The sequence below is a fragment of the Protopterus annectens genome, chromosome 9.part0, assembly GCF_019279795.1.
Source record: "Protopterus annectens isolate FY-2018-M chromosome 9.part0, PAN1.0, whole genome shotgun sequence".
Classification (NCBI taxonomy): Eukaryota; Metazoa; Chordata; order Ceratodontiformes; family Protopteridae; genus Protopterus; species Protopterus annectens.
Window position 1 is genome coordinate 1787321339 of NC_056743.1, and position 24386 is coordinate 1787345724.

Here is a 24386-nt window from a genome sequence, read left to right on the forward strand (position 1 = left end):
GAAAATGAAACGTCACAGTCATTTCAAAGCCAAGACATTTCCACACAGAAGCGGAAAGAGCAGAAAACACAAACCATAGAAGAAACTCTCAATCATGAAGAATATAATTTAAGAGAAGACCTGCTGGATTTGATAGAAACAGAAAAATACAACAATATGCATGACAAGAAGAGTCTGTCAAAAGTGAATAAAACATGGATAGGCAAAAAAATTAAGTCAAATTAATAAAGTAATTGAAACTATAAAAAGAGATCCATATGATAGAAATTAAAAGAATACATTAGTGAGCAGTGAAACTAACAGACAATGTATTACCAAAAAAGTTAAAATTAATAAAGGAAAATAAAGGCAAAAATAAATGACCATCATGGAATCACCGACTAGAAACACTCGTGACACAGCATGAAAAAATCAGAACGAAGTTCAGTAAGGAATATTTTAGAAGATCAAAACTAATACTGAAATCTGCTTTGACATCTAGGAATAAAGTTCGTGCTACAAATGTATTCTTTTAATTATTTAACATTTGTTTACCAGGAACGTCTGACTGGGACAGAGCACATTTTCAGTGGAGACCCTGGGAGAAATGCTCCAGACGCATGTCTTTGGAATGTGGGAGAAAAACAGATTACCTAGAGGAAACTCACATGAATGCAGGAAGGACATGCAAATACTGCACAGAAGGCACAAGCCTAGAATCAAACCGGAGAAAATTTTGCTGTGAGGTGACAACGCTAACCCCTGCACCACTGTGCTTTTACTTCCTGTTTTAACTTACAGCTTTGGGGTGATTAACCACAAAAAGAACAGGATAAGTTTGACAATAAAACAAAAAAAATGCTCCATCATAAAATAATATAGGAAAGCAGTATTTGCCAAGATTACATATCTCACAGCCTCCTTGAAATCGACTATACATACAGGTTGGTGATTGTGGGATTGCATACGTACTTATTAACATCATCAGATCCAAACATATTGAAAGTTTTAAAACATGAGCAAAATAAGTCTAAGATGCCCTCTTTGCTTAGATTATCAGAAATCTTTAGGAAAAAGGCAGGCATGGAAATCCAACCAAATGTGGATCAAAAACCATGTGGCAACAGAAAGTGCAAAAAAGCAAAAGAAAGAATATAGGAAGGGGATCAGGAAAAAAAGAAAAGATAAAAAGAAATATCACAAATACTGCAAGAAGTACAGAGATCTGCTTGAACAGCCTCATGTTGACCAAGAGTTGTGCAAATGGGGATACAGATCCTTAAGGAGAATAGACATGCAGAATATTGTACTCATAAAGTAGAAGAAAGTATTCTAAGAACTAAGCCAACAGTGAAATGGAGAAAGGAGATCCAGCTGATGCAGGTGACTGCCACTAGGGATAAAGAGAATGGGCAAGAGGGGGGTGTAATTTACTGCAGAAAGTAGGCAAACGAACAAAAGTATTGGCAGCAAATAATACCAGAAGGAAAGGTAATAGAAATAAAATGGGAAGAGGCCAAGAAAACATTTGGAGTGCAGATTAGAGATTGCCTTCCCTTTTAGAGATTAATATCAGTAGAGGCAAAGAGAAAGGGATAGAGGAATCCGAAATGAAAGAACTGTACTGGATGAGCTTTTAGACACTGCTGCTAAAAAGGGATAATTAAGTACAGCGTTTAAAACATAACTACAGGAATCAGAGTAGTTCAGAAAAGAGTGGAGAGATTAGATAAGCAATTCACAAAGAAACAATGGGAGGACATGCATGTCTCCCAAATATGCAACAAAATCTAGAAGATGTAAGATTTCTGCCTGGAATTGTTTGCATAGGTCTTATACCCCAAGCAGAATTCAAAGATTTTTTTCCTCGGGTAGATGGCAAATGACGGTGGTGTAATGGGGAAAAAAGAGGTACCTGGGAGCATAAGTTCTGAGTGTAATGAGTTGGCAGACTTTAAAAATTCCCTACAGAGTACTCTGTCAGGAATACCGGCAAGCAACTAAGGAAATTATTTTATGAGCTGGGATACAGGATCTGAACTGCCTAGACAAAGCAAGGCCTTGTTAAGTTTAATTCTGGCGGCTGCCAAAAAAGCAATTACTAGAAAATGGAAATCAACGTCTAAACCAACCATACTTGAAGTAGTTAACATTGTAACAGAGATAAAAGAACAGGAAGTGGGATCTTTAGAAAAGGGTGGGATTAAATTACATAGAAAAAATGGAAACTATGGGAATACATGCAGAAAAGGTTTTGGAAGTAGTTTAAGAGAGGGCAAGAACTGAATAATTTATGTTGGTTTGATTATAATATATAGAACAATATATGTGATAACTAATGTTTGTAAATGTGAATTTGTTAACACAGTTTGATTAATTTTACATAAATGTAAGCTTGCCTATGTCACAAGTGATAATTCAATAAAGGTGTTTTTGTCCTAATAGCTAAGGAGGTGTAAATTTAAAGCAAAAGATGAAAGGTTAATACTGACAGCCCAAGACAGCAGATTATGTACCAGATTGTTTATAAAATCCATAGAAAGGTTAGGAGATACAGACAAATGTAGGCTTTTTGGCACAGAACTCAAAATGGTTACACTCCTTGTTGCAGGGTGCAATACATTAACAGCTGAAGATTTGTATTCTGAAAGACATAATGTGGCAAGGTTGTTACACTGGAGAATTTGCAAACATTAAACAGATGCTACTGAGAGCCATTTGAAACATGAACAGCAAAGGATTATTGAAAATGATGAAATAATGATTATGTAAATTCACCCCTTCCCAGAAGCTAAGAAGTCTGAAGTAAACAGAATGGATACTGTAGTTCAAGAGAAGACAGAAATAGCGTTTATTATTGAAAATGCTAGACCCAGTGACTACAGTCTCTCACAAACTGAAAGCCAAATTTGTAAAATAAATAGCAATGTGGAATAAGGACACACAGACAATTCCAGTTTATATGATCATAGCTGGTTACTAGGCTTACAGCCCCAAGGCCCTTACAAGCCTAGCCAAGTTCAACCCATGCTCCCAATGGTGTCTGGTTCAAGCACACACTAAAATCAGCACCTACTACTCCTGTACAAGAGGGATACAGGTGGAACCCTCAGGGTGAATTTCCAGTTACCCATCCAATCGTCCAAATTACACTTAAACAGGACCAACAAGGGGCTTTGTTTAACATGAATAGGAAGTTTGTTGCAAAGGTGGGGCAACCTCTGTGAGACAAATCTGTCTCTCCAGCAAGTTCTGTTAATGTGACATACCAGGTTAAGGTCCTTTGAGGGAGCAACCCATATGCCATTTGACTTGAGAATGTGCAGCATTTCCATTAAAGCTGTGTCAGACATTGCTCGATATGCAAGACACAGTTCACCTCTGAGAAGTCTGTACAACACAGAGCAAAATGACAATGATTTCAGTCTGTCTACATAACAGAGATCTTGAAGACCCTGAATTTTCTTTGTAAGAAACTTTTGTGGTTTCTCCCATTGCTGCAGGCGTTTGGAAAGGAACATACCAAAGGGAATGTTGTACTCTGTTATTGGCCTGATGAGGGAAGTGCACGGGGGGATTATAACCTCGTTTTTTTCTAGCAGCAATGTCCTTACTTATATGATGAGCAATTTAAAATGCCCTACTTACCACTGTGGAGACAGGGTGATCAAAATTAAGGTTGCTGAAGACGTGTGCCCAGATCTCTCACCACTGACTGTGTGCTTAGGCTATTGCTACTGATGTGGTAGGTTGCAGCAACATCACCTTGCCAAAGGGAATGATAAACTTAATGCAAAAAAATGCATTAAGACCATAACTTTAGCACCAGTCATTAGTCTGAGCAAAACCTTTTTGCAGGATGTTGACAATAACTAGGGGTTTCAATGATCGCTCCCAGTTTGCAGTCATCAGCAAACTTTGTCAGCCACAGTCCTTTAGTTTTAGACTGTACTTCAGAGAAGTACATTCTGAACAGTAGGGGGCCCAGAACCGATCCCTGTGGAACACCACTGGTTACGATTCTGCTGTAGTAGTAGTAGTAGTAGCAGTAGCAGCACCATTACTAGTAGTATCAGCAGCAGTACTAGTAGTAGTAGTAGTAGCAGTAGAAGTAGTAGTAGTAGTAGCAGTAGTAGCAGCAGCAGCAGTAGCAGCATTACTAGTAGTAGTAGTAGTAGTAGCAGCAACCAAATGAATAAAAGGAATTCACATGCATATCTAAATATGCTGACAAAAGTAACCTCCTATGAACTGCAAAAAGATGCAATTCTGGATGCACTGTGGGTGATGAATAGAACACTTGTATCAAATGTCAAAGACTGAAGCAAAACTAATTTCATGAACTTAAATTATGCCCTGACTTAGGAATGGGGTCCATTCCCGTCAAGGTATGTAAAAAACTAAGCATTTGGGGAAGTTAAACCCATGCACAGCTTCATACAGGTCCTTCTAATACATTCTACCAACCTTTCCCCCTGGCCACAAGTCCTACAAATCACCACAGTCTCAGCTGCGATGCTTAGATTTGTACACTCAACGTGCTCCCCAATTCTTGTGGCATGGGAAAAGCCCCTATTCCTCATGACCGTCAACGTCTTTACATCTTCCTGAACCTGGACCACTGGCAACATAGTCAGATGTTTTGGCCTTGCAATGCTTTGTTATTCTTATACTGCTTGGACAATGTGAATTAGAACACAACTAAAAAAAAACAATTAAAAAAAAGGAATATAGGAGACTACTTTACACTGAGTTCATAGCTACACTGGGAGAGCAATATTTATGTTAAGTAAACTGACAAAGATCTCTGCAAGTGGCTTCACTATATGAAGAAATTAAAAGGCCAAAGTTCAGAACTTATAAAAACAAAATTTAAATTATAAGTAAAGATGCTATTCTAGTACATTTATCCCATCGCAAAGAAATGGTAATCGACCAATGGCTCACTAAATACAAGTGAGATTTATGGGTAATTAATGGGAATTCTAAGAAGTTCCTGCCGCCTGAATACGAGGTGGACCAACTAACAAGTTGGTAAACTGGTGACCACATGAAATACTACAAGTCAATTCAGCAAAATCACGAATGGACCTCCAAGGACGGTAGCTAGCATCCCTTCAATAGGTTCATAGGTTCATACTAGGCTATCTGCCCTAGGGCATTTATAAGCCTAGCCAGAGTGTGTTTGGCTTTCGCCACCCATTTTAAATTAATTTTGCTAAGCACTTTTTCAAGGTTAGTATACTGTGCCTCTGTCTAACAGTGACACAGAAGTGATACCCGGGGTAAACCTACTATGTCCCATCCACTCATCAAGATTCCTCTTGAAGAGAGTCAATGAGGGACTCTGCCTAACCTGGACTGGGATTTTATTCCAGAATGAAGGGAGTCTCTGGGTTATGAATCTGTCCCTCCAGCATGTCCTATTTATTTCAGTGCTGAGGTTCAAGTCTCTCGAGCACGTAGCTCAATGGGATTTGGATTTTCTGAGGTGCAGCATGTCCATTAATTCCAGGTTGGACATGGCTTTATACGTCAGGCACAGATCGCCTTTGAGCAGGTGGTATGCCACTGAGTAGAGCTGGAGTTTCTTTAACCGGGCACAGCACATGGCATCTGTTTGAGCCCTTTGATCCTCTTGGTGAGGTACTTTTGGGGCCTTTCCAGTTGCTGCAGGTGTCTGGTAAGGTACATCCCCCAAAAGGGGCACCTACATCAGAGAGCGCTGCCTTGGAGGGAATGACAGAACAGTACCGGATGCACCTCCCTGCTGCCCGATTCCTAGCTCTTGCTTCCACCAGGGAAATAGCATTAGAAACCACATATTTTAGGCTCAGAAGCCATCTGGCTTTTACACATTATATACACTTCACAATCAGCAGCAAACCACTTTAGTGACTGTCAGAGATAATTTCCTCATTTGCGAAGTACCAGGAAGAAAAGATCCACACACAGCAATATCAGAATGCATTAACAGTTTACAGAGTTTATGAATAAAGTATGACAAAAGATTATCATAAAATAAAATGAGTGAGCAAAAAGTATAGGATAGCAGCCGCTGAAAAAAAAACATTTCAAGCAAAGACTCAGCTTATCCACACTCATGTACTCTGTCACTATGCAACTTTGGGCATCACATCTGTTCTGAGCATTTTACTTCCCAAGCTGTCACTCTGAACCACCTTTTGGAAGTGAAACCCATCTGGGTGCTCTTGCATTTCTTAAAATTAAACGGAAACAAATAAATCTTTTCAAAGGTACTCTGTGGAAAACTGTGCAAGTAAAACAATATTGGAGTAAAATATTTTAGTTCTGCAAAATGAGTGTGTAAATGTGTCAGACTGATACACAGTTGTGTGGGTGATGAGAGTTTTACTGTTTGAACAAGACCAACTTACTCAGGAAAGCTTCTCAACTTCAAGATCATAAGTGTCCCTAAAGTTCTGCATTAACAGTAATAAACTGGATGGTATATTGGGTCTCCTTTTGCATGAGCAGTACGAGGAGAAAAGTGTCCCAATAAAATAAAATGAATAATCTCAATTTGATTAAAAAGGCCTGTAATTCAATGAGCACCTTTTGGACTTTTAAAAAGTAGAACATTTCCTGAAGCTTTACATCATGAAAGTCAGCAGTAATTAGCTGGGGGCTGCAGAAGATCTCTCTTTTTTATGGGGTAGTCTGAGAGGCACTGGGCTCAAAGTAAAAATAAAATTCAAAAGCACCACCAGATTACGTGACTACAACTAAATACGCTGTTGTGAAACAGTAAGTGAGTAACAGTGCTATATCTATTCAGACCACATATGTTACTGTAAAAGACATTAAATGTATGCAACAAAACAGCCAGTCTTCAAAAAGCTTAAGAAATACTAAAAAAGTACTATGCACTGCTCTGGGTAATTATACTGCAACTATACAGAACTTCCTTCTTCAAGCAAATTCACACAGTTCCTGGCTACATGTCATGTGTCACTGGCCAAGACACACAACTCCAACCAAAGTCGGTAGGATATCCCTGAAAGAGGGTTCATATACATTGTGAGCCTTACTTGGTTATCAAAAAGCAAAAAAAAAAAAGAAAACACATGCCTCAGTAGGGGATGCTTCTATAATCACCAAAAAAAATGTAACAAAGGGGATTAAACAGTATCAATGATAAACATACTATCTCAAAGGAAACATGGATGCAGTGTCACAGTCACCAGCTAAATATTACTTGATAAGTGACAGGCCCTGCTTACCAAACTACCTGCCCCTCCCCATCCTTGCAGGGATTGTCGTGTATCTCATACCCTCCAACCACTTTAGGAAGCCAGTCCAATTAACCAGCACCAGCTCTGTAAAGCACTTTTTTCTTACAACCCCACACACCTCAAACTACTCTCCATGCATCAACCTATGCTCTCTCACTGTCCTACATTTCTGTTTGAAAGATGGCACAAACTAGGCCTTTATGCATTCACTTAAGATACTTAAAAGTTTTTATAGCTCCCCATCGCCATTCCCATCTTGCCTACCACCTTTTTTCATATTAACTTAGTTTTATTAAAAAGTTTGCCAGGAATAGATTAAATTATCTCCCTCAACTAAAACATTTTAGAAGAATGTCAACCTACTGAGTGAATTTTAAAATGAAGTGCTCCTGCTTCGGGACAATCAAAGGATATAACCATATATCTATTAATTCTGTTTCTGAAGTGGGGATGGGGTCTCCTTTTCCTCCCTTGGCTTCCCTTTTAAACTAAATAGAATGGGGAGATTAAAGGCGACAGCAGTTCCTCCTTCCAAATGGGATCAACAAAAACTACAATTTGGTAATAATGCCTGGTCTGACATGCAACCTGAAATGTATGATGGGATAAATGTACTAGAATAGCATCCTTCACTTATTTATTTAAAACTAAAGCCCTTTTTCTGTTGACATTTGGGAAGAAAATCTATTTTACAAGCATGGCGAACACATGGTTCATAGGTTGGTACTAGACGATTGGCCCTAGGGCCTATACAAGCCTAGCCATAACAATTCCCTGGCTATTTCTTCCCAGACTACTTACTTCCCTGGACCCCTGTCTTAGCAGGGCAACTGACATGATCCCCAGGGTGTATTTCCCATCTCCCATCCAATCGTCAAGGTTCCTTTTGAAGAGGGCCAAAGAGACACTCTGCTTGACATGTATGGACAGTCTACTCCAGAGTCTGGGGAGTCTCTGGGTCAGGAACTGCATCTATATCACGTTATCGAAATCTTACTACATCGACTCACTAAAGGTCAACTTCTAGTGATCGATGTAGTAAAACATCAAATAACGTTTAAAAAAAAACTAACAAAAATAAAAACTAACCAGCGTGTGCAGGGGGCAAGCCCCCCACACCCCCCTACTTAAATATTTAAACTCCAAGACCACACTACATTAAGGTAAATGGAAATCTCCCCCTACGGAGATTTACGTTTACCTGCACGATGTTCGGCACTTTCAATGTTGTGGTGCCGACAATATTAGCTTCAATATTGTTGGCTTTTGACATTGTGAAGTAGACCCCAGGAACCTATCCCATGTAGCTCTGAGGGATTGGGATTTCTTTAAGTGTAGCATGTCCAACAGCTCTGTATTTGACATAGCCTTGTATGTTAAGCAGAGATCGCCTCTGAGTAGATGATATGCGACAGAGTACAGCTGGAGTTTTTTTTTAGATGGTCAGCATAGGGCATCTGCTTTAGGCCTGCAATTCTTTTAGTGAGGTATATCTGTGACCTTTCCAGTTGTTGAGAGGTACATACCAAATGGGGCGTTGTATTCTATAATGGATCTAATGAGGGATGAGTACAGTGGGACAATGACCTCCTTTTTTTCTGGATGAAAAGCCCTTAGTGATGAGGAGTGCCACACAAGGATTTCCTGACTGTTGTGGTGATGTGGTTATCGAAGGTGAGACCATTGTCTATCTGTGTCCCTAAGTCTCGTATCACACTTATGGTGTTCAGTGTACTGCCACCTATGTGGTAATTCATGGGTACATGTTTTTTTCCCCAAAGGGGATAACTATACATTTCTTGGCATTGAGCTTCAGCCCATGGCTCTGGCACCAAGCATCTGTTTCTGTAAGGCTCTTTTGTAGAATATCCACATCATTTGGGGATTCAATAATGGCTCTCAGTTTGCAGTCATCTGCGAACTTTGTTAGCCAGAGTCCCTTAGTGTTGTCCTGTACTTCAGAGAAGTAGATGCAAAACAAGAGTGGTCCCAGGACTGAACTCTGAGGTACTCCACTTGTCTGGAGCTGGATATGGAGTCGGCTACTTTTAAAGTGTGGGTTCTGTCCGTAAGCCAGTTGGCAACCCATCGAGTGACATATAGATTAATGCCCAGCTTAGTACGTTTATCTATGATTCCAGAGTGGGGGATGGCGTTGAAGGCCTTGGCGAGGTCCAGATAGGCTGTGTGGACTGCCTTACCCTCGTCCACAACTCTGGAGACTGATTCGAACAAGTCAGTCAGGTTCAAGAGACAAAATCGGCCCTTCACGAATCCAAACTGGGTGGGGTCCAGTGTTTGAAGGTTGCCAATGTCTTTGTTTATCAGTTCCATGACAACACCTTCCATGGCCTTGCAGTACATTAACAATTTCATACAACATTGGCAGTAAGGGATGCTTACAAATAGAAATTATATGAACAATGAACATTTTATTGGGAAAATCAGCAATAAGAACAGACAGTCAAACTAAGATGCAAAGGGACACAAAAATAAGCAGATTAAAAGTCGTGGCTACAATTACAGAAATAGAGTACAAGTTGGAATGAGTACTCACTCCTTACTAAGGTTATCTTTGAGAAATTATCAGAGTATATAGTCTTCTGTCTAAGTAAGGTTCTATACAAGAGGGTACAATGAATACAGTCATAGAATAAGCTATGAATAAGTGGCTTAAATGGAAAGGTAGGTCTGGATTAGCTGCAGCTGCACTATCAATTACAGGACAGGTACATTTTTTGGTGGTAAACGCATACATAATGGTTAGGGTCTCAATATTTTGGCAACCTGTACTGAGAAGCAAAGATAAAATAATGCCATATATTAATAATTCTGTTAATGTGACAGCAACTAATACAATGTAATTGCCTTCTAAGCATACGAAAACCATTTACGGGTATGGTAAAGTTTTGCCTTTTTAGGCAACACTTACCAGCATGTAGTGGAGCACATCTGTAATGAACTGTGGATCGCTCTAAGTGATTTATGTAAACTACATATGAAGCAAAGCTCAGGAATGCAAGTGTTCAGCTACATTAAACAGCTCACTGTGCACTATTTACAGCCAATTGGGCTACTAAGTGGTAAGGGACGGGTATTCTCGAGCCTGTACTCCTGTGTAGCTTTAAAGGTGGAAAGAAGTAATGAGGCACTAGCCATGCCCCCTTAGTAGCAGAGTTAGCATAAAAAAAATTTTAAAAAACATAGCGTGGTGCTATGATGACAAGAGTTAAATGTGATCAAAGACAGACACGAGTGAAAGTTATGCAACATTTACAAACAACTGTGAAAATGAACTAGAACCAAATACTAAGGTAAGAAAACTAAATTTTCTATTTGTTCTTAGTGTGCACACACTGCATTTAAGTCCCACTTTAATTCCACCCTGTTTCCTCCTACTCTAGAAGCTCTGCAAAATACTAAGTATGACAGAATGGCCTCATATGCCAGCTTGTCATTGTGATGCAGTTTCACCTGCATTAAAAAATTAAAATTTCCAGTTGTAAAGTAGTTGTTTGGGTGGCTTCAGAATGAAACAAAGTCAGGCATAACCCTTGCCAATATTCTGAAACAGAATATATGCAGCTAAGTTACACCCACACCAGAATATATACAGCTAAGTTACACCCACCTCCTGTAAGTCAGTTACACCCCTTTTTCCTTGCATGGCTTTTAATGCAGAGTGCTTCATTTTATTGCTCACTTCTGAACTGCCTCTGCCTATGTCACTACACTAACTCTTCTTCTTGTCTTTCGGCTTTTCCCGGTTAGGGGTTGCCACAGTGGAACTCCCGTCCGCTAATGATTGGCAGTGGATTTTTACAGTGCCGAGTTGCCAGCCCGATGCCCAACCTTCAAAGAAGGCACGCCCATGCACGCACCTACCTGCATGTCTAACATCACTCGACCATGGGGAGGACATGCAGATTCCACACAGAAGGCGCTGCAGCCAAGAAAGGAACGGGAGAACCTCTTGCTGTGAGGCGGGAACGCTCACCTCTGCACCATCGCGGCCTGATGTCACTTTACTAACTAGTAGTCCTCCAGAAATACACAAACTCTATATGGGATGCACCCAACAAGCTAAAAGAAGGAACAGTGATCTCATTTTATGTTGGGGATGCTTTTTCCAATACAGCCCAGTATTCCATCAGTCTTCCCTGCCAATTTCTCACACGGCATTTAAGGCTCCCCTTCTGTTACTGTCACTACACAAACCTATTTTATGCTTTCTCAGTTTTCTGCTTCCCACAAGCATTATGAATTTTGTATCTGCACTGAATTTAAGTTGCTTTACTTTAATAGATTCCTCCCACTAAGACAAGTTCATTTCTATCCTTCCTACAGCTTCTCAAGCACCACCTCTGTTGCCATATTCCACCTTACAAGTCCTTTGAAGGATCACTTATAAAATGGAAAAAGAAAAAACAAAAGCAGGAGCACCACACCCAGCAGAGATACCCCTTCACACACCCCAACCCATGATAACAGTCACAATGCTTAGCTCCAGCTGCCACAGTTCTCTGCATCTTATTGTATAGTCAATATTTTACCTGTTCTCCAATTCCGGAAAAGCACTCCAAGTCTGCCTCTTTCCTCTAACATTCTGTAGTGCAGCATTAAATGCCTTGGTAAAATCTAAGTAGGCTTTATCCAAATACACCTTCTGATCCAGTGATTTGGCCAAACTATCAAAAGTACCAGGTTAGGTTTTTTTTTTTGTGCAACACTACTCTTGCAAATCCATAAACCCTTGGGTCCACTGTCACAATGGATTTCAAATAAAATGATTTCCTTCAACAACAATTATGCAACTTTTCCTAAAATTGAGTTCAAAATGACAGATCAGTTTTCAGAACTTGCCTTGCTCAACTCCTGTAAAGGGGAGATAACACCTGTCCGCTACTAGCCATCAAGAATGACACCCTCAACCTACAATATGTCAGTATAGATTTGCCGGTAATTATCATCAATTCTAAAAGATAAGAACACAAGGTACAGTCCCCCACCAGGTCACATCATATGCAGATTTCAGTTATTTTCAATTACTAGCATACTTTTTAAAGCTTGTGGAAATAAGCAGCTTTCCCAAGACTGTGCTAAACACAGCAGACTAGAAAATAAAATACTGGCATCAGGAAAAGATTTTTTGGGGATTCAACAACCAGGCTTTATGAAGAAGGAAAATACAGCAGTATTATGTTTAAGAACTGTTTACGAACACAACAGTCTGTCTCAGTGAGTGGTAAGCATGCCCAAAATTATAAAATAATGCTACGTTACTGCTCCAGGGTTGGATTCTGACCAAAGTTAGTACACGAGTGGTATATGTGCATTCACCAACACCTGAGTTGATTCTGTATAGGTACCCCAACTTCCTCCCACCGCCAATTATAACCTACTTGCACCAACCTACTGCTATAAACTCCTTCTGAGTTTGAGTGCCTGAATGAATGGTGCAATGTGAGGGACTTTTATCCCATTATGTATGTATCCTGATTAGTACCCAGTGGTTATGGCACAAGAGTTATTAACTGGGATTAAATGGCAAGCCAAAATGGTTAAACCAAGCAGGAATAGCTAAAGAAAAACAACAAATAAAAAAACTGGACAATAAAGTAAAATGGCTCAATTATGCATTTAAATTTCATATTATGAACATGCATATTTTACATAATTATGCACGTCTGTCTCCACACACACACACACACACACACACACACACACACACACACACACACACACACACACACACAAAATTTAGCATGGATGTTACTTTTGCTTTCATTTTCCAAGAACCACTTCATTCCATTCAGGGTCACATGAGAGCCACAGGCTAACTTGGCACTGAACTGGACATAGATATACATATATGTGTGTGTGTGTGTGTGTGTGTGTGTGTGTGTGTGTGTGTGTGTGTGTAACTAATTAAAGGTTACCAGTCCACTGCAGGATGAATGCACATGCAGACACACTTAAAAGGAGTGCCAATTAACCTCACTACTTGTTTTCAGAATGTCAGAAAACAGTGGAGCATGCAAGAAGACCCGCTTCAGAAAAGTAACAGCAAGCAAGCTCTGTACAAAGGGCACCTCCAATGGAAAAACAAACTGGGGAATAACATACGAAAAGTTGCACCACTCTGCGCATGACAGATACTCCAGCACATACATCAAACTTTCATACATAAAAGTTCTTAAAATGACTGTTCATAGCAGGAGATGAACAGCAGTACCTCAAAAACTATAAATCTCGCCTGTCTATGGAAACAAATGGTATGGCATTAGTATAATGAGGAAATGTCAGAAAGCCCAAATGAGATACCTGTTAAAAGTCTGAAAAGTAGATTCCAAAATAGCAATCAGAGCAGATAAAACCAAGCAAAGTTTTACAAAATAAAGGAAATAAATGGGATGCTTAGTACTTCTTATGCATTTGCATGAAAAATATATTATAAATATTAGTCTGCAAAGGTTACAAATTTTATAAATAACAGTCTATGAATACTAGATGTATTATAAAGTACAAGTATTAAGTGTACCAAAGTGGCAAAAAAATGTTTTTAAAAAGAAATCTGTGAAGAAATGAAGACCAGCTATGCATACGTGAGAAATTATTGTCACACTGTACAAATTAATGGAAGTATTGAAAATAGGAATGCCTGACATCTTAAGCATGTTTGAAATATTTTAGGGTTAAAGTTGTGGGTAAAAAAAAGATGTTACTGACTGCCAGCTCCAAGGTATGATGGACAAAGCCCAAACTACAACAATTAGGATTCTTGTTCAATTAGTAGTGAAGCTAAACAAGGACAGGTAGGAATGAGTACTCAGCTAGGATACCCTGCCCCCATTCCCAACCAACCCCTTTCTCTACATTTATACTCTCACAACCTCTTTTCAGCTCCACCCACTACTCCAATCATGGCGGTCTTGACCCAATTCTAACTCCTCCTCTTCTACCAATACTATCCCCCCAAAACATCTATAATTTTTCCTCCCCCCACTCCTCCTATAACTGCCTTCTGACCTCTACAGTCTTCACATATTTAACACTCGTTCTACTCTTGCTTCTTCCTAACTCGTTACAAATTCACTCTCTCCATTACAACTCTGACCCAACCACGCCTCCTTCATACTCACTCACATCCTTCCATATCATGTTCTGCATTCAGCTTTTTCCTTACATCCTTCCTACTCACTTATCTCACATTCCTTACCAGTCACCACATAAAGCTCAATTACCTTTACCCATCTCCCACATTTACAAACCATCAACTCAAAAGGTTCCACCTCTAGACTTCCTAATATCTCCCTCTCTGTACAATTTCTCTGAACAACCATGTCATAAATTCAAGATATTAAGTTACACTCCTACCTCCCCCTAAACTCAAATACACATCCTTTAATAATTACTTCTACCTTACTAGACTCATTCTTACAACAAAAACTCATTTGTTAGATGGGGACATCCACCCCAATCCTGACCCTACTTCCTCTCCAGACCTCTCATCATCCCTCCACCCACCTTACACCAACTTCCACCCTCTTTCTCCTCTTCTACTAAACTCCTTGCTATCTATGATATGAACATACAAAGTATCCTTAATAAAATTACCGACCTGCATTCATGGATAGCCCATCATTCTCCACATATCCTGACACTTTCAGAAACTTGGCTAAAGCCACACATCGGTAATACTGAAATCTTATCTCCCGGTTACAACATTTACCGCCATGACAAACTCTCTAAAAAAGGTGGAGGTGTTACAATCCTCAGTGCACCTTATTATCTCCCCTGCTTATACCTCTCCCTGACTTCTACCCCGCTGAGCTACGTATTCTAAATTACCATATTAACCCAAAAAAAATTGCTATAGGTGCCATCTACATACCACCTGGAATTAATATACTCATTCTATAATCTATCCTATCATGGATCTTACTTCATATACCCTACGAGACAATCATCCTGGGTGATGTCAATAATGACTGGAATACACTTTTCAACTAACTCTACAAATCTTACCATTAATCTACATTACTTCAAACAATTAATTACAATGTCCACTTAATTAAATAAAAACCCTAACTGTTCCATTCAGGACTGGATCCTTACCTGTGACCCAAACCTCTACCATAACCCCAGCACTCCACCTGAGCCTCTGAATGATCACTTTCCTATTCCCGAGACATGTACTCACTTCAGATTCCTAGGTCCTTCCTATACAAAGACGGTCACAACCTTTAATGTTTTGATACAGAAACCTTCAATAATACACTTTCTCTAGTTAACTGACCCTACACCTCCCTCCTCAACGATGCAGTTCGTGAATTTAACCATACTTTCCTCAATATTATGAACTCCCTTGCACCAATAAGAAAAATCAGATTAAAAGCCAACCACACCACTTGACTCACAAAAGAATAGCATTTGGAAACAATGGCAAAAAACAAATCCTCTACACTACTCCATGAAACCTCACCAAAAAGCAATTCAAAGATAAGAAAAAGTTCTACTGTGAAGCCCAAAACATCAGCCATTCTAATCCAAAAAAATCTCTCTCACTATTAATAAAATCCTCCATCCTGGGAGACCTACTACTGCCAACCATTACCCTAGCAATACTCCTCAAGAAACTGACACACTTCTTAACTCTTACTTTACTGAGTCTATCTGTAAATTAACCCACTCTGACTAAAATAAACATCTTCCACACACCTCCACCTTAACTCCCAATACCACCTCTTCTTCCTCTACTTACAAAACAAACCTTTTTTCCCTCTTAAACCAGTCCCTACTACTTATATCAAATCTCTTCTGCTTAAACTTAAACCTTGTTTCCACTCTACTGATAACCTTCATCCTCTGTTAAACTTGCTGATGCCTCTATAGCCTTACCCCATCTCAATACCAGTAAACAGATAAAGCTAAGAATCAACTGTCCTTGACATCTGGAAATCTTTCTACATCATACCACTACACAAAGGTGGGAGCTCCACTGACCCATCTAATTATAGACCCATATAGCCACTCTCTTCCCACTCTCTAAAATCCTTGAAAAATGAATACATGATCAGTTGCTGAAATACCTTATTCAGGAAAACCTTCCGACCCCCACTCAACATGACTTTAGGCCAAATCACAGTACCACCACTGCTCTACTATCTTTCACCCATACGGTTGCAGCGGCTAGAGACAAAAAACATCTGGTGTCTTGTCTCTTCCTTGACCTGTCTAAAGCTTTTGATATGGTTTCTCACTACAACCTATTGACTAAACTTTTTGATCTTAACCTCTCTACCTCCACTATCCCTTTGGTTCTCTAGCTGTCTGACAGGTGTCAGTCAGATGGCAAACCACCTGATTCTTCTTTTTTTACCCATCCAGACAGGAGTTCCCCAAGGCTCTATTCTAGGGCCACTTCTTTTTAATATATTTAGTAATAAGCTTCAATCACCCTGTTGCACCTCCTCCAGTATACAATATGCTGACTGTTCTACTCTCCTTTCCTTCTATGATAACATCACTCACCTCCACTCCATAACACAAAACTCATTTGTTTCCACAGAAAGATGGCCAACTAATAACCAACTCGTCAACCCTAACAAAAAAAAAAAAAATCCTATTCATTCCTAAATCTCTCTCAACATAAGACTACCTTCACTATCTCATCTCTTGACAATGCCATTATTAAAGACGAATCACACACTAAGCCTCCTTGGTGCCATAACTGACAACCAATTAAAATTTGACCTCTACTTTCAACATTGTGTTAAAAAAGAAATCACATCAAAAACAGACTACTCTATAGAAATAAAAAAAATCATCTCTTCTAACTCCAAACCTGCCCTGGTACAAAAGCATTTCTCTTGCCCTGCCTTCTCTATGCCTCTCCTATATTAACATACCTACAATCTACCATACTAACCAACATATAACAAAAATAACTAGATTTGCCAGCAACCAGCCATACAAATCTCACCACTGCCTTGCCCTAAAACAACTCCAGTGGCTTGAATTCCCTCAACTACTGCTTCTATCAAAGTTACAAATCACTCACTCCTTCATATATAAACCCACAGCCTGTCCTTCCCTCTCCACTCTTGTATACCTCATATTTCCCACTTGTACTCTTCATAGCTCTGATCAACTCTACAAGCCTAATAAAACTATAGGCAACCTACTCTATAAAAACACAGTGTTGCAAGCCTGGAACAAACTCCCCTCAAATATTCGAAATATCAAACCACTAACAGCTTTGAAAAAAGAATTGACATGCTTCCTTTTAAACTTGAGCTCCTGTCCTTATCAGGACCCTACCTCACCACCACCACCCCCCTCTCCCCATCCCTGGAATTTATATCTCATACAGTAGAGAGAGAAGAAAGATTTTTAAACACACTTCTTTCTGACTGATGTGAAGCCATTTGCTGTTTTACTGTACATTGATATTTGTACACAAACATTTCTGTGCCATATTGCCTATCTAATTAGTCTCTATAACGTAATGTAATGCTAATCAATTTACTAATGTTTTTACTTGAGACTTAACTTTGGTAATTAATATTTTTGTTTTTTTTACCCTAGTCTATTTTCCTTTTAGCACTAACTGCTATTTTACCTTTTTACGCATTCCATGCTACTGTCAATTTTCAAACTGTATAGCCTTGCATTTCTGATGTAACTGCGGGTTTTTTTTCATGATATTTTGGAACTTTTCTGATGCAACTGTGAATTTTATGTACTTGTGTGTGTTATTTTTGGAGCTTTTCTCAGAGTCTCCACTGAAAATGAGCCTTTGGCTCAGTTGGACTAACCCAGTTAACAAAGGGCAGACAACAAACAAGCAAGCAAATAAATAAATAAATGTGCACCTCTGCAGGACGTACACCTATGGTTTAAAATGGAGGCTACAATCTATGTGAAAAGGTGGGATGTCAGGTATCAGCCTGCCAAGGAAAGCACTGCTCTCTAATCAGGCACACCAGGTGTGTGTAAGCATTCAGCCAAATAAGAACCTGGCATAGCAGGCACTGCAACCCACCTGCTGACAAAATGAAAAAAGGGGTTAGAAACAAAACAAAATCTTATTTAACTTTGCTTAGGCTACAGGCCCAATATTTCAAGCTTGTTTCCTGTGCCTGCTACCATCCCAACACTAAGGGATGGGAAACAAATGGACAAAGTGGGGGACGGGTGTTTAATATCTCAGACACAGATGTCACAGCATAACTGGTACTATGCTTAAGCAAACGCAAATCTCTCTAGCACGTATATACATAAATAATTTGCACTACTGTATATCAAAGAAAAAAAATAAAGACACAATAGAAAAGAAACAGCGAAGCAAGTGTTATTGCAGTGGCTATTACATTCATGTGATCATTTCTCTAGTCCTGATAAATTAAAAAGTAAACTGAACCTAGGCATGTATGTGACTGTGGGCATGAGTGCATGTATCTGTGTGGGGCTGGGACTGCCCCCCTCCAAGGCCAGCTACTGCACTGTGCCCAGTGCAACAAGCTCTGCCCACCCCTAACACAGAACATAGAAAACAGATGGAGAGGTTTATTTTTGTAATGTGTATGGCAGTTATACAACTATATACCTTTCCTGAAAGTCACATCAATAAACATACCTTTGAAGACTAGGTCTTCATAATCTACCACAAGATCATGAATATCCATCTGCAATATCACCAACTCATGCAAACAAGACTTTCACAAAATGGCTCATCAAGAGTAAAGGCCATCCTGCTGCACTACTTTATCCATAAGAGTTCAAGTGCTTGATGCAAGGACAGAAACCACAGCCTTCTGGACTTCCAGACATGAAAGGTCACCATAAAACTTGTGGAACTACTCACTCTGTTTAGTGCTTAAATGTCTGGTGGTTGTGTGCATACAAAGTATTATGTGCTATGTACTTCCTGATTTTTATTTCAGTTTTTCTGCAGTGCAAACTACAATGCACTTAGCATTAAGTGCATGTGAAGGGGGATGAGCCTTATAGACTTTGTGCTCTGTTCTGCAATCCAAACATTATGGAAAGAGGCTTCAGAACCACTTACCCTTGCCTGTAATGCAGTCTCTGTGACTTCAAGTATTCCTTTATTTAATCCACAATACCAATCATTCACATGGCAGCAAATAAGAGTCTCATTTAAAATCACAGTCAGTTATTGCATCAGTTTAGCAAGCAGCTCACTTCTGAAAACAGGTTAGATGCTAAGTGACCCTAACCCCTTTTAGATGAAATAAAGGAGCAAGTAAATCTTATCCACCTCACAGACAACAAACATGTGTAGAACATACACTTCTGCCAGCAGCTTCCTCTTCTTGAGTTCGTTCTTCTCTTTATCATCCATAGCATCCTCTTTTCCATCCCTCAGCAGATGCAGTTTCTCTCTAACAGAGTCTGTAATGCTGTCCACCTGCAAATAAAATTATCAGTGTCAAATGAGCAGTAAAAATAACAGACAAAAGAGGAACAGCTAGCTTTCAATTGGGAGATGCATCTCTTGAGATCTGATACAGTGCAACACTATTAAAAAGATACTGACAGACCACCTGGCCTGTAATTAAATCAAAAGCTGCTTCAACAAAGTATTGGTTTAAGGTGTGCACACACAACAAAATATTACTTTAAGGGTGTGCACACTTACGCAACCAGCATATTGTACATTTTTTATTTTTTATATTTTTCCCCCAACAAATTTGTTTTTCAATTGAATTGTACAGGTTATAGGTAACATTAAAGGTGGGAAATGTTTTGAAATTATTTATTGTGGTCTAATTTTTTATATCACAAAAAACCTGGCATCTTAACAGGGGTGTGTACACTTTTTATATCCACTTTATGCGTCTTAGAGAAACCTTGTGCTCTGCTTCATATGGATGGAGAGCCTGTTCCACAGTCCATTCTTAAACCTATGCAAGTATAATCCCGACCAACGGATGAGGAATCGGAAAGTCACCCTGGGTCTGGCCCCCATGTCTGACAGATACAGGCAGACAGTAATACTCAAACATACACCCTCCCCCCATCTAATCTCTAAAAACTTCCTAACATACTCCTCCTAATAAATGCCCATAGTACATAGAGACACAATTGGGTTGGATTTCAAGGCTAGGCTTATAAAGGCCCTGGTGGTCAGAAGCCTAACAGAGATCTATGAACCTATGAACAATGCAATCAACAGCTTACATAAATCATCCCACACCCTTATAATAAATTCCCTGTGGTGCTGTTCTACTTCTGCCTCTTACATATGTTTATTCTTATTTTTTCTAACCATACTGTTAGGTGGTGCTGCGGTAGCGTTGTCGCCTCACAGTAAGACACTGTCCGGTTCAATTCTCAGCTACAGCGTCTTCTGCGTGGAGACATGCATGAATGGGCGTACCTTTGTTGAAGGTTGTGCTTCAGGCCTGGCAAGCCGGTATGTAAAAATCAACTGCCAATCATTAGCGGACCGGAGTTCCGCTGTGGCGACCCCTAACCGGGAAAAGCCAAAAGACACAAATAAAAACTGTTATGGAATAACCTATCTGAAGAATCTGCCACAAGCTGCAGTCCATATTCAATATAAATTTTTCCTTTAAATAAAGTAACCACTTGGATCAAATGTTACTGTCAAAATGACAAAAGTTTCTATCATGCCAAAGTCTTTTCACTTTGAATAAATACTGTAACTTTCCAAAACTCAGACTGAGTACTGGAAAAATCCTAGAGTTTATGCATTTTGGTATTTTAGATCAGAACACTTATTCTCCATTTCAACATCACTTACAATACTTAGATTTAATAGTTCTTAAATCTATCACTTTGCTTTAGTTAGTGTTTAGTATGTAAAATCAATTTTAACATTATTTATAAATATAACTCTAAATGCATGTAACTATTCTGTATATAAAAAACTGTGCAAAACCACCAAACGAGAATAAAAAGCACATAAAACAATTTTTTTATTTAAAATTTTATGTTTTATGTGCTTTTGCTCTTTTTATTCTGTATATACACGTGTGTGCATATACATATATATATATGTATATATATATATATATATATATATATATATATATATATATATATATATATGTACATAAATACACACATTTTCTTCTTTAAATACCCACACACACACACATTATATATATATATATATATATATATATATATATATATATATATATATAATCATCTTCTTTCGGCTGTTCCTGTTAGGGGTCGCCACAGCAGATCACCTGTTTCCATTTCTTCCTGTCCTCTACATCTTGCTCTGTCACACCCTACCACCTGCATGTCCTCTCTCACCACATCCATAAACCTTATCTTAGGCCTTCCTCTTTTCCTGTTACCTGGTAGCTTCATCCTTAGCATTTTTTTCCCAATATACTCCGCATCCCTCCTCAGCACATGTCCAAACCAACGTAATCGTGCCTCTCTGGCTTTGTCTCCAAACCTTCCAACATGGCCTGACCCTCTAATATACTTATTCCTAATCCTGTCCACCCTCGTCACACCCAGTGCAAATCTTAACATCTTTAATTCTGCCACATCCAGCTCAAACTCCTGACTTTTTGTCAATGCCACTGTCTCCAACCCATATAACATAGCTGGTCTCACTACCCTCATGTAGACCTTCCCTTTCACTCTTACAGGTACTCGTCTGTCACAAATCACTCCTGACACTCTTCTCCACCCACTCCATCCTGCCTGTACTCTCTTCTTCACCTCTCTTCCACACTCACCGTTACTCTGAACTACCGACCCCAAGTATTTAAACTCATCCACCTTCGCCACCTCTATTCCTTGCATCCTCACCATTCCTCTATCCTCCCTCTCATTCACACACATATATTCTGTCTTAGTCCTGCTGACCTTCATTCTTCTTCTCTCTAGAGCACATCTCCATCTCTCCAGGGTCTCCTCCACCTGTTCCCTACACTTACTACAGATCACAATGTCATGTGCAAACATCATAGTCCACGGGGACTCCTGTCTGATCTCGTCTGTCAACCTGTCCATCACCATTGCAAATAAGAAAGGGCTCAGAGCTGATTCTTGATGTAACCTCACCTCCACCTTAAACGCATCCGTCACTCCCACCGCAGACCTCACCGCTGTCACACTACCCTCGTACATATCCTGTACCACTCTTACATACTTTTCTGACACTCCTGACTTCCTCATACAATACCACAACTCCTCTCTAGGCACCCTGTCATATGCTTTCTCTAAGTCTACAAAAACACAATGCAACTCCTTCTGACATTCTCTGTACTTCTCCATCAACACTCTCAGCTCAAAGATCGCATCTGTAGTGCTCTTTCCTGGCATGAAACCATACTGCTGATCACTAATCATCACATCCCTTCTTAACCTTGCTTCCACTACTCTTTCCCATAACTTCATGCTGCGAGTGATCAATTTAATCCCTCTGTAGTTACTACAGCTCTGCACATCACCCTTATTCTTAAAAATCGGTACCAAAACACTTTTTCTCCATTCCTCAGGCATCCTCTCACTTTCCAAGATTTCATTAAACAATCTGGTTAAAAACTCCACTGCCACTTCACCTAAACACCTCCATGTGTCCACAGGTATGTCATCTGGGCCAACAGCCTTTCCATTCTTCATTCTCTTCATAGCTATCCCTACGTCCTCCTTGCTAATCCAGTGTACTTCATGATTCACTATCTCTACATCATCCAACTTTCTCTCCCTCTCATTCTCTTCATTCATCAACCTCTCATTCTCTTCATTCATCAACCCCTCAAAGTACTCTTTCCATCTCCTTAATACACACTCCTCGCTTGTGAGTATGTTTCCCTCATTATCCTTTATCACCTTTACCTGCTGCACATCTTTCCTAGCTCGGTCCCTCTGTCTAGCCAATCGGTACAGGTCCTTTTCTCCCTCCTTAGTGTCCAACCTTTCATACAACTCTTCATATGCCTTATCCTTAGCCTTCGCCACCTCTCTCTTTGCCATGCACCTCATCTCCTTATACTCCTGTCTACTTTCTTCATCTCTCAGACAATCCAACTTCTTCTTTACCAACCTCTTTCTTTGTATACTCTCCTGTACTTCCTCATTCCACCGCCATGTCTCCTTGTCGTCCTTCCTCTGTCCAGATGTGATACCAAGCACCTTTCTAGCAGTCTCCCTTACTAGCTCTGCTGTAGTTTTATATACATATATATATATATATATATATATATATATATATATATATATATATATATATATATATATATATATATATATATATATATATATATATATATATATATATATATATATATATAAAAACATGTGTATAGACACATATATATATATATATATATATATATATATATATATGTATACACACACACACACACACACACACACATGTATATCTAGACATAAATACACGAAAGAGAAAAAGACAGAGTCAGTATTGTGTAAAATCTTACCATAACTTTAGATGTCCTTCTCTTCTATATGCTGCTGTATCCATAACACAAGGGAGTCTGCCTCTGGTTGGCTCATGTACATCTGGTCATTCTACAAAAGACAGATGCTACCACTAGGGTGCATGTGACATCCTGCATCTCTCTCTGTGGACAGTAATAAATGGACATCAACATGCACCTTCCTCAGAACTGAATGGCGCCGGAATCAGCGACTACGGAGTGGGTACTCCAGGAGTCATGCAAGTGTGAGGGGGAAGGCTGGGTGGGAGACTATACTGCAGCATATAGAAGAGAAGGACATCTAAAGTTATGGTAAGCTTTTACACAACACTAGGTCCTTCTATTCATATGCTGCTGTATCCATAACACAAGGGAGAGTGTAAAGGTTCCTGTACTAAGATTTGGGAGGAAGACCAGAAGCATTTTCCACAAACCCATGAAGGATGGCTCTGGCAAACCCTGCTCTGGCTCTAGAAACGATGTCCAACTTGCAGTGTTTGGCGAAGTTATGGACAGATGACCATGTAGCTGCTTTTAAAATAGCAGCTGTATTCAAACCCTTGAAAAAGGCCCCAGAGGAGGACACTGCCCAAGTGGAGCCTTCTGCCATGGGTTGTATACATACCTCTCAACCATACTGAATTCCTCAGTATTTACCAGTTTTGAGGTGAAAATAATGGGGTGC

The 24386-nt window shown here is 39.5% G+C and overlaps 1 protein-coding gene across 1 annotated transcript in view; it reads right to left on the minus strand.

Moving 5' to 3' along the window:
• The window catches only part of FARSA (phenylalanyl-tRNA synthetase subunit alpha), a 529543-nt gene that overhangs the window by 413276 nt on the left and 91881 nt on the right, over positions 1–24386 (minus strand). The window contains exon 4 of the mRNA XM_044084657.1: positions 19553–19671. Within this exon, the coding sequence (XP_043940592.1) occupies positions 19553–19671 (119 nt within the window). The remainder of the gene's footprint in view (positions 1–19552; positions 19672–24386) is intronic.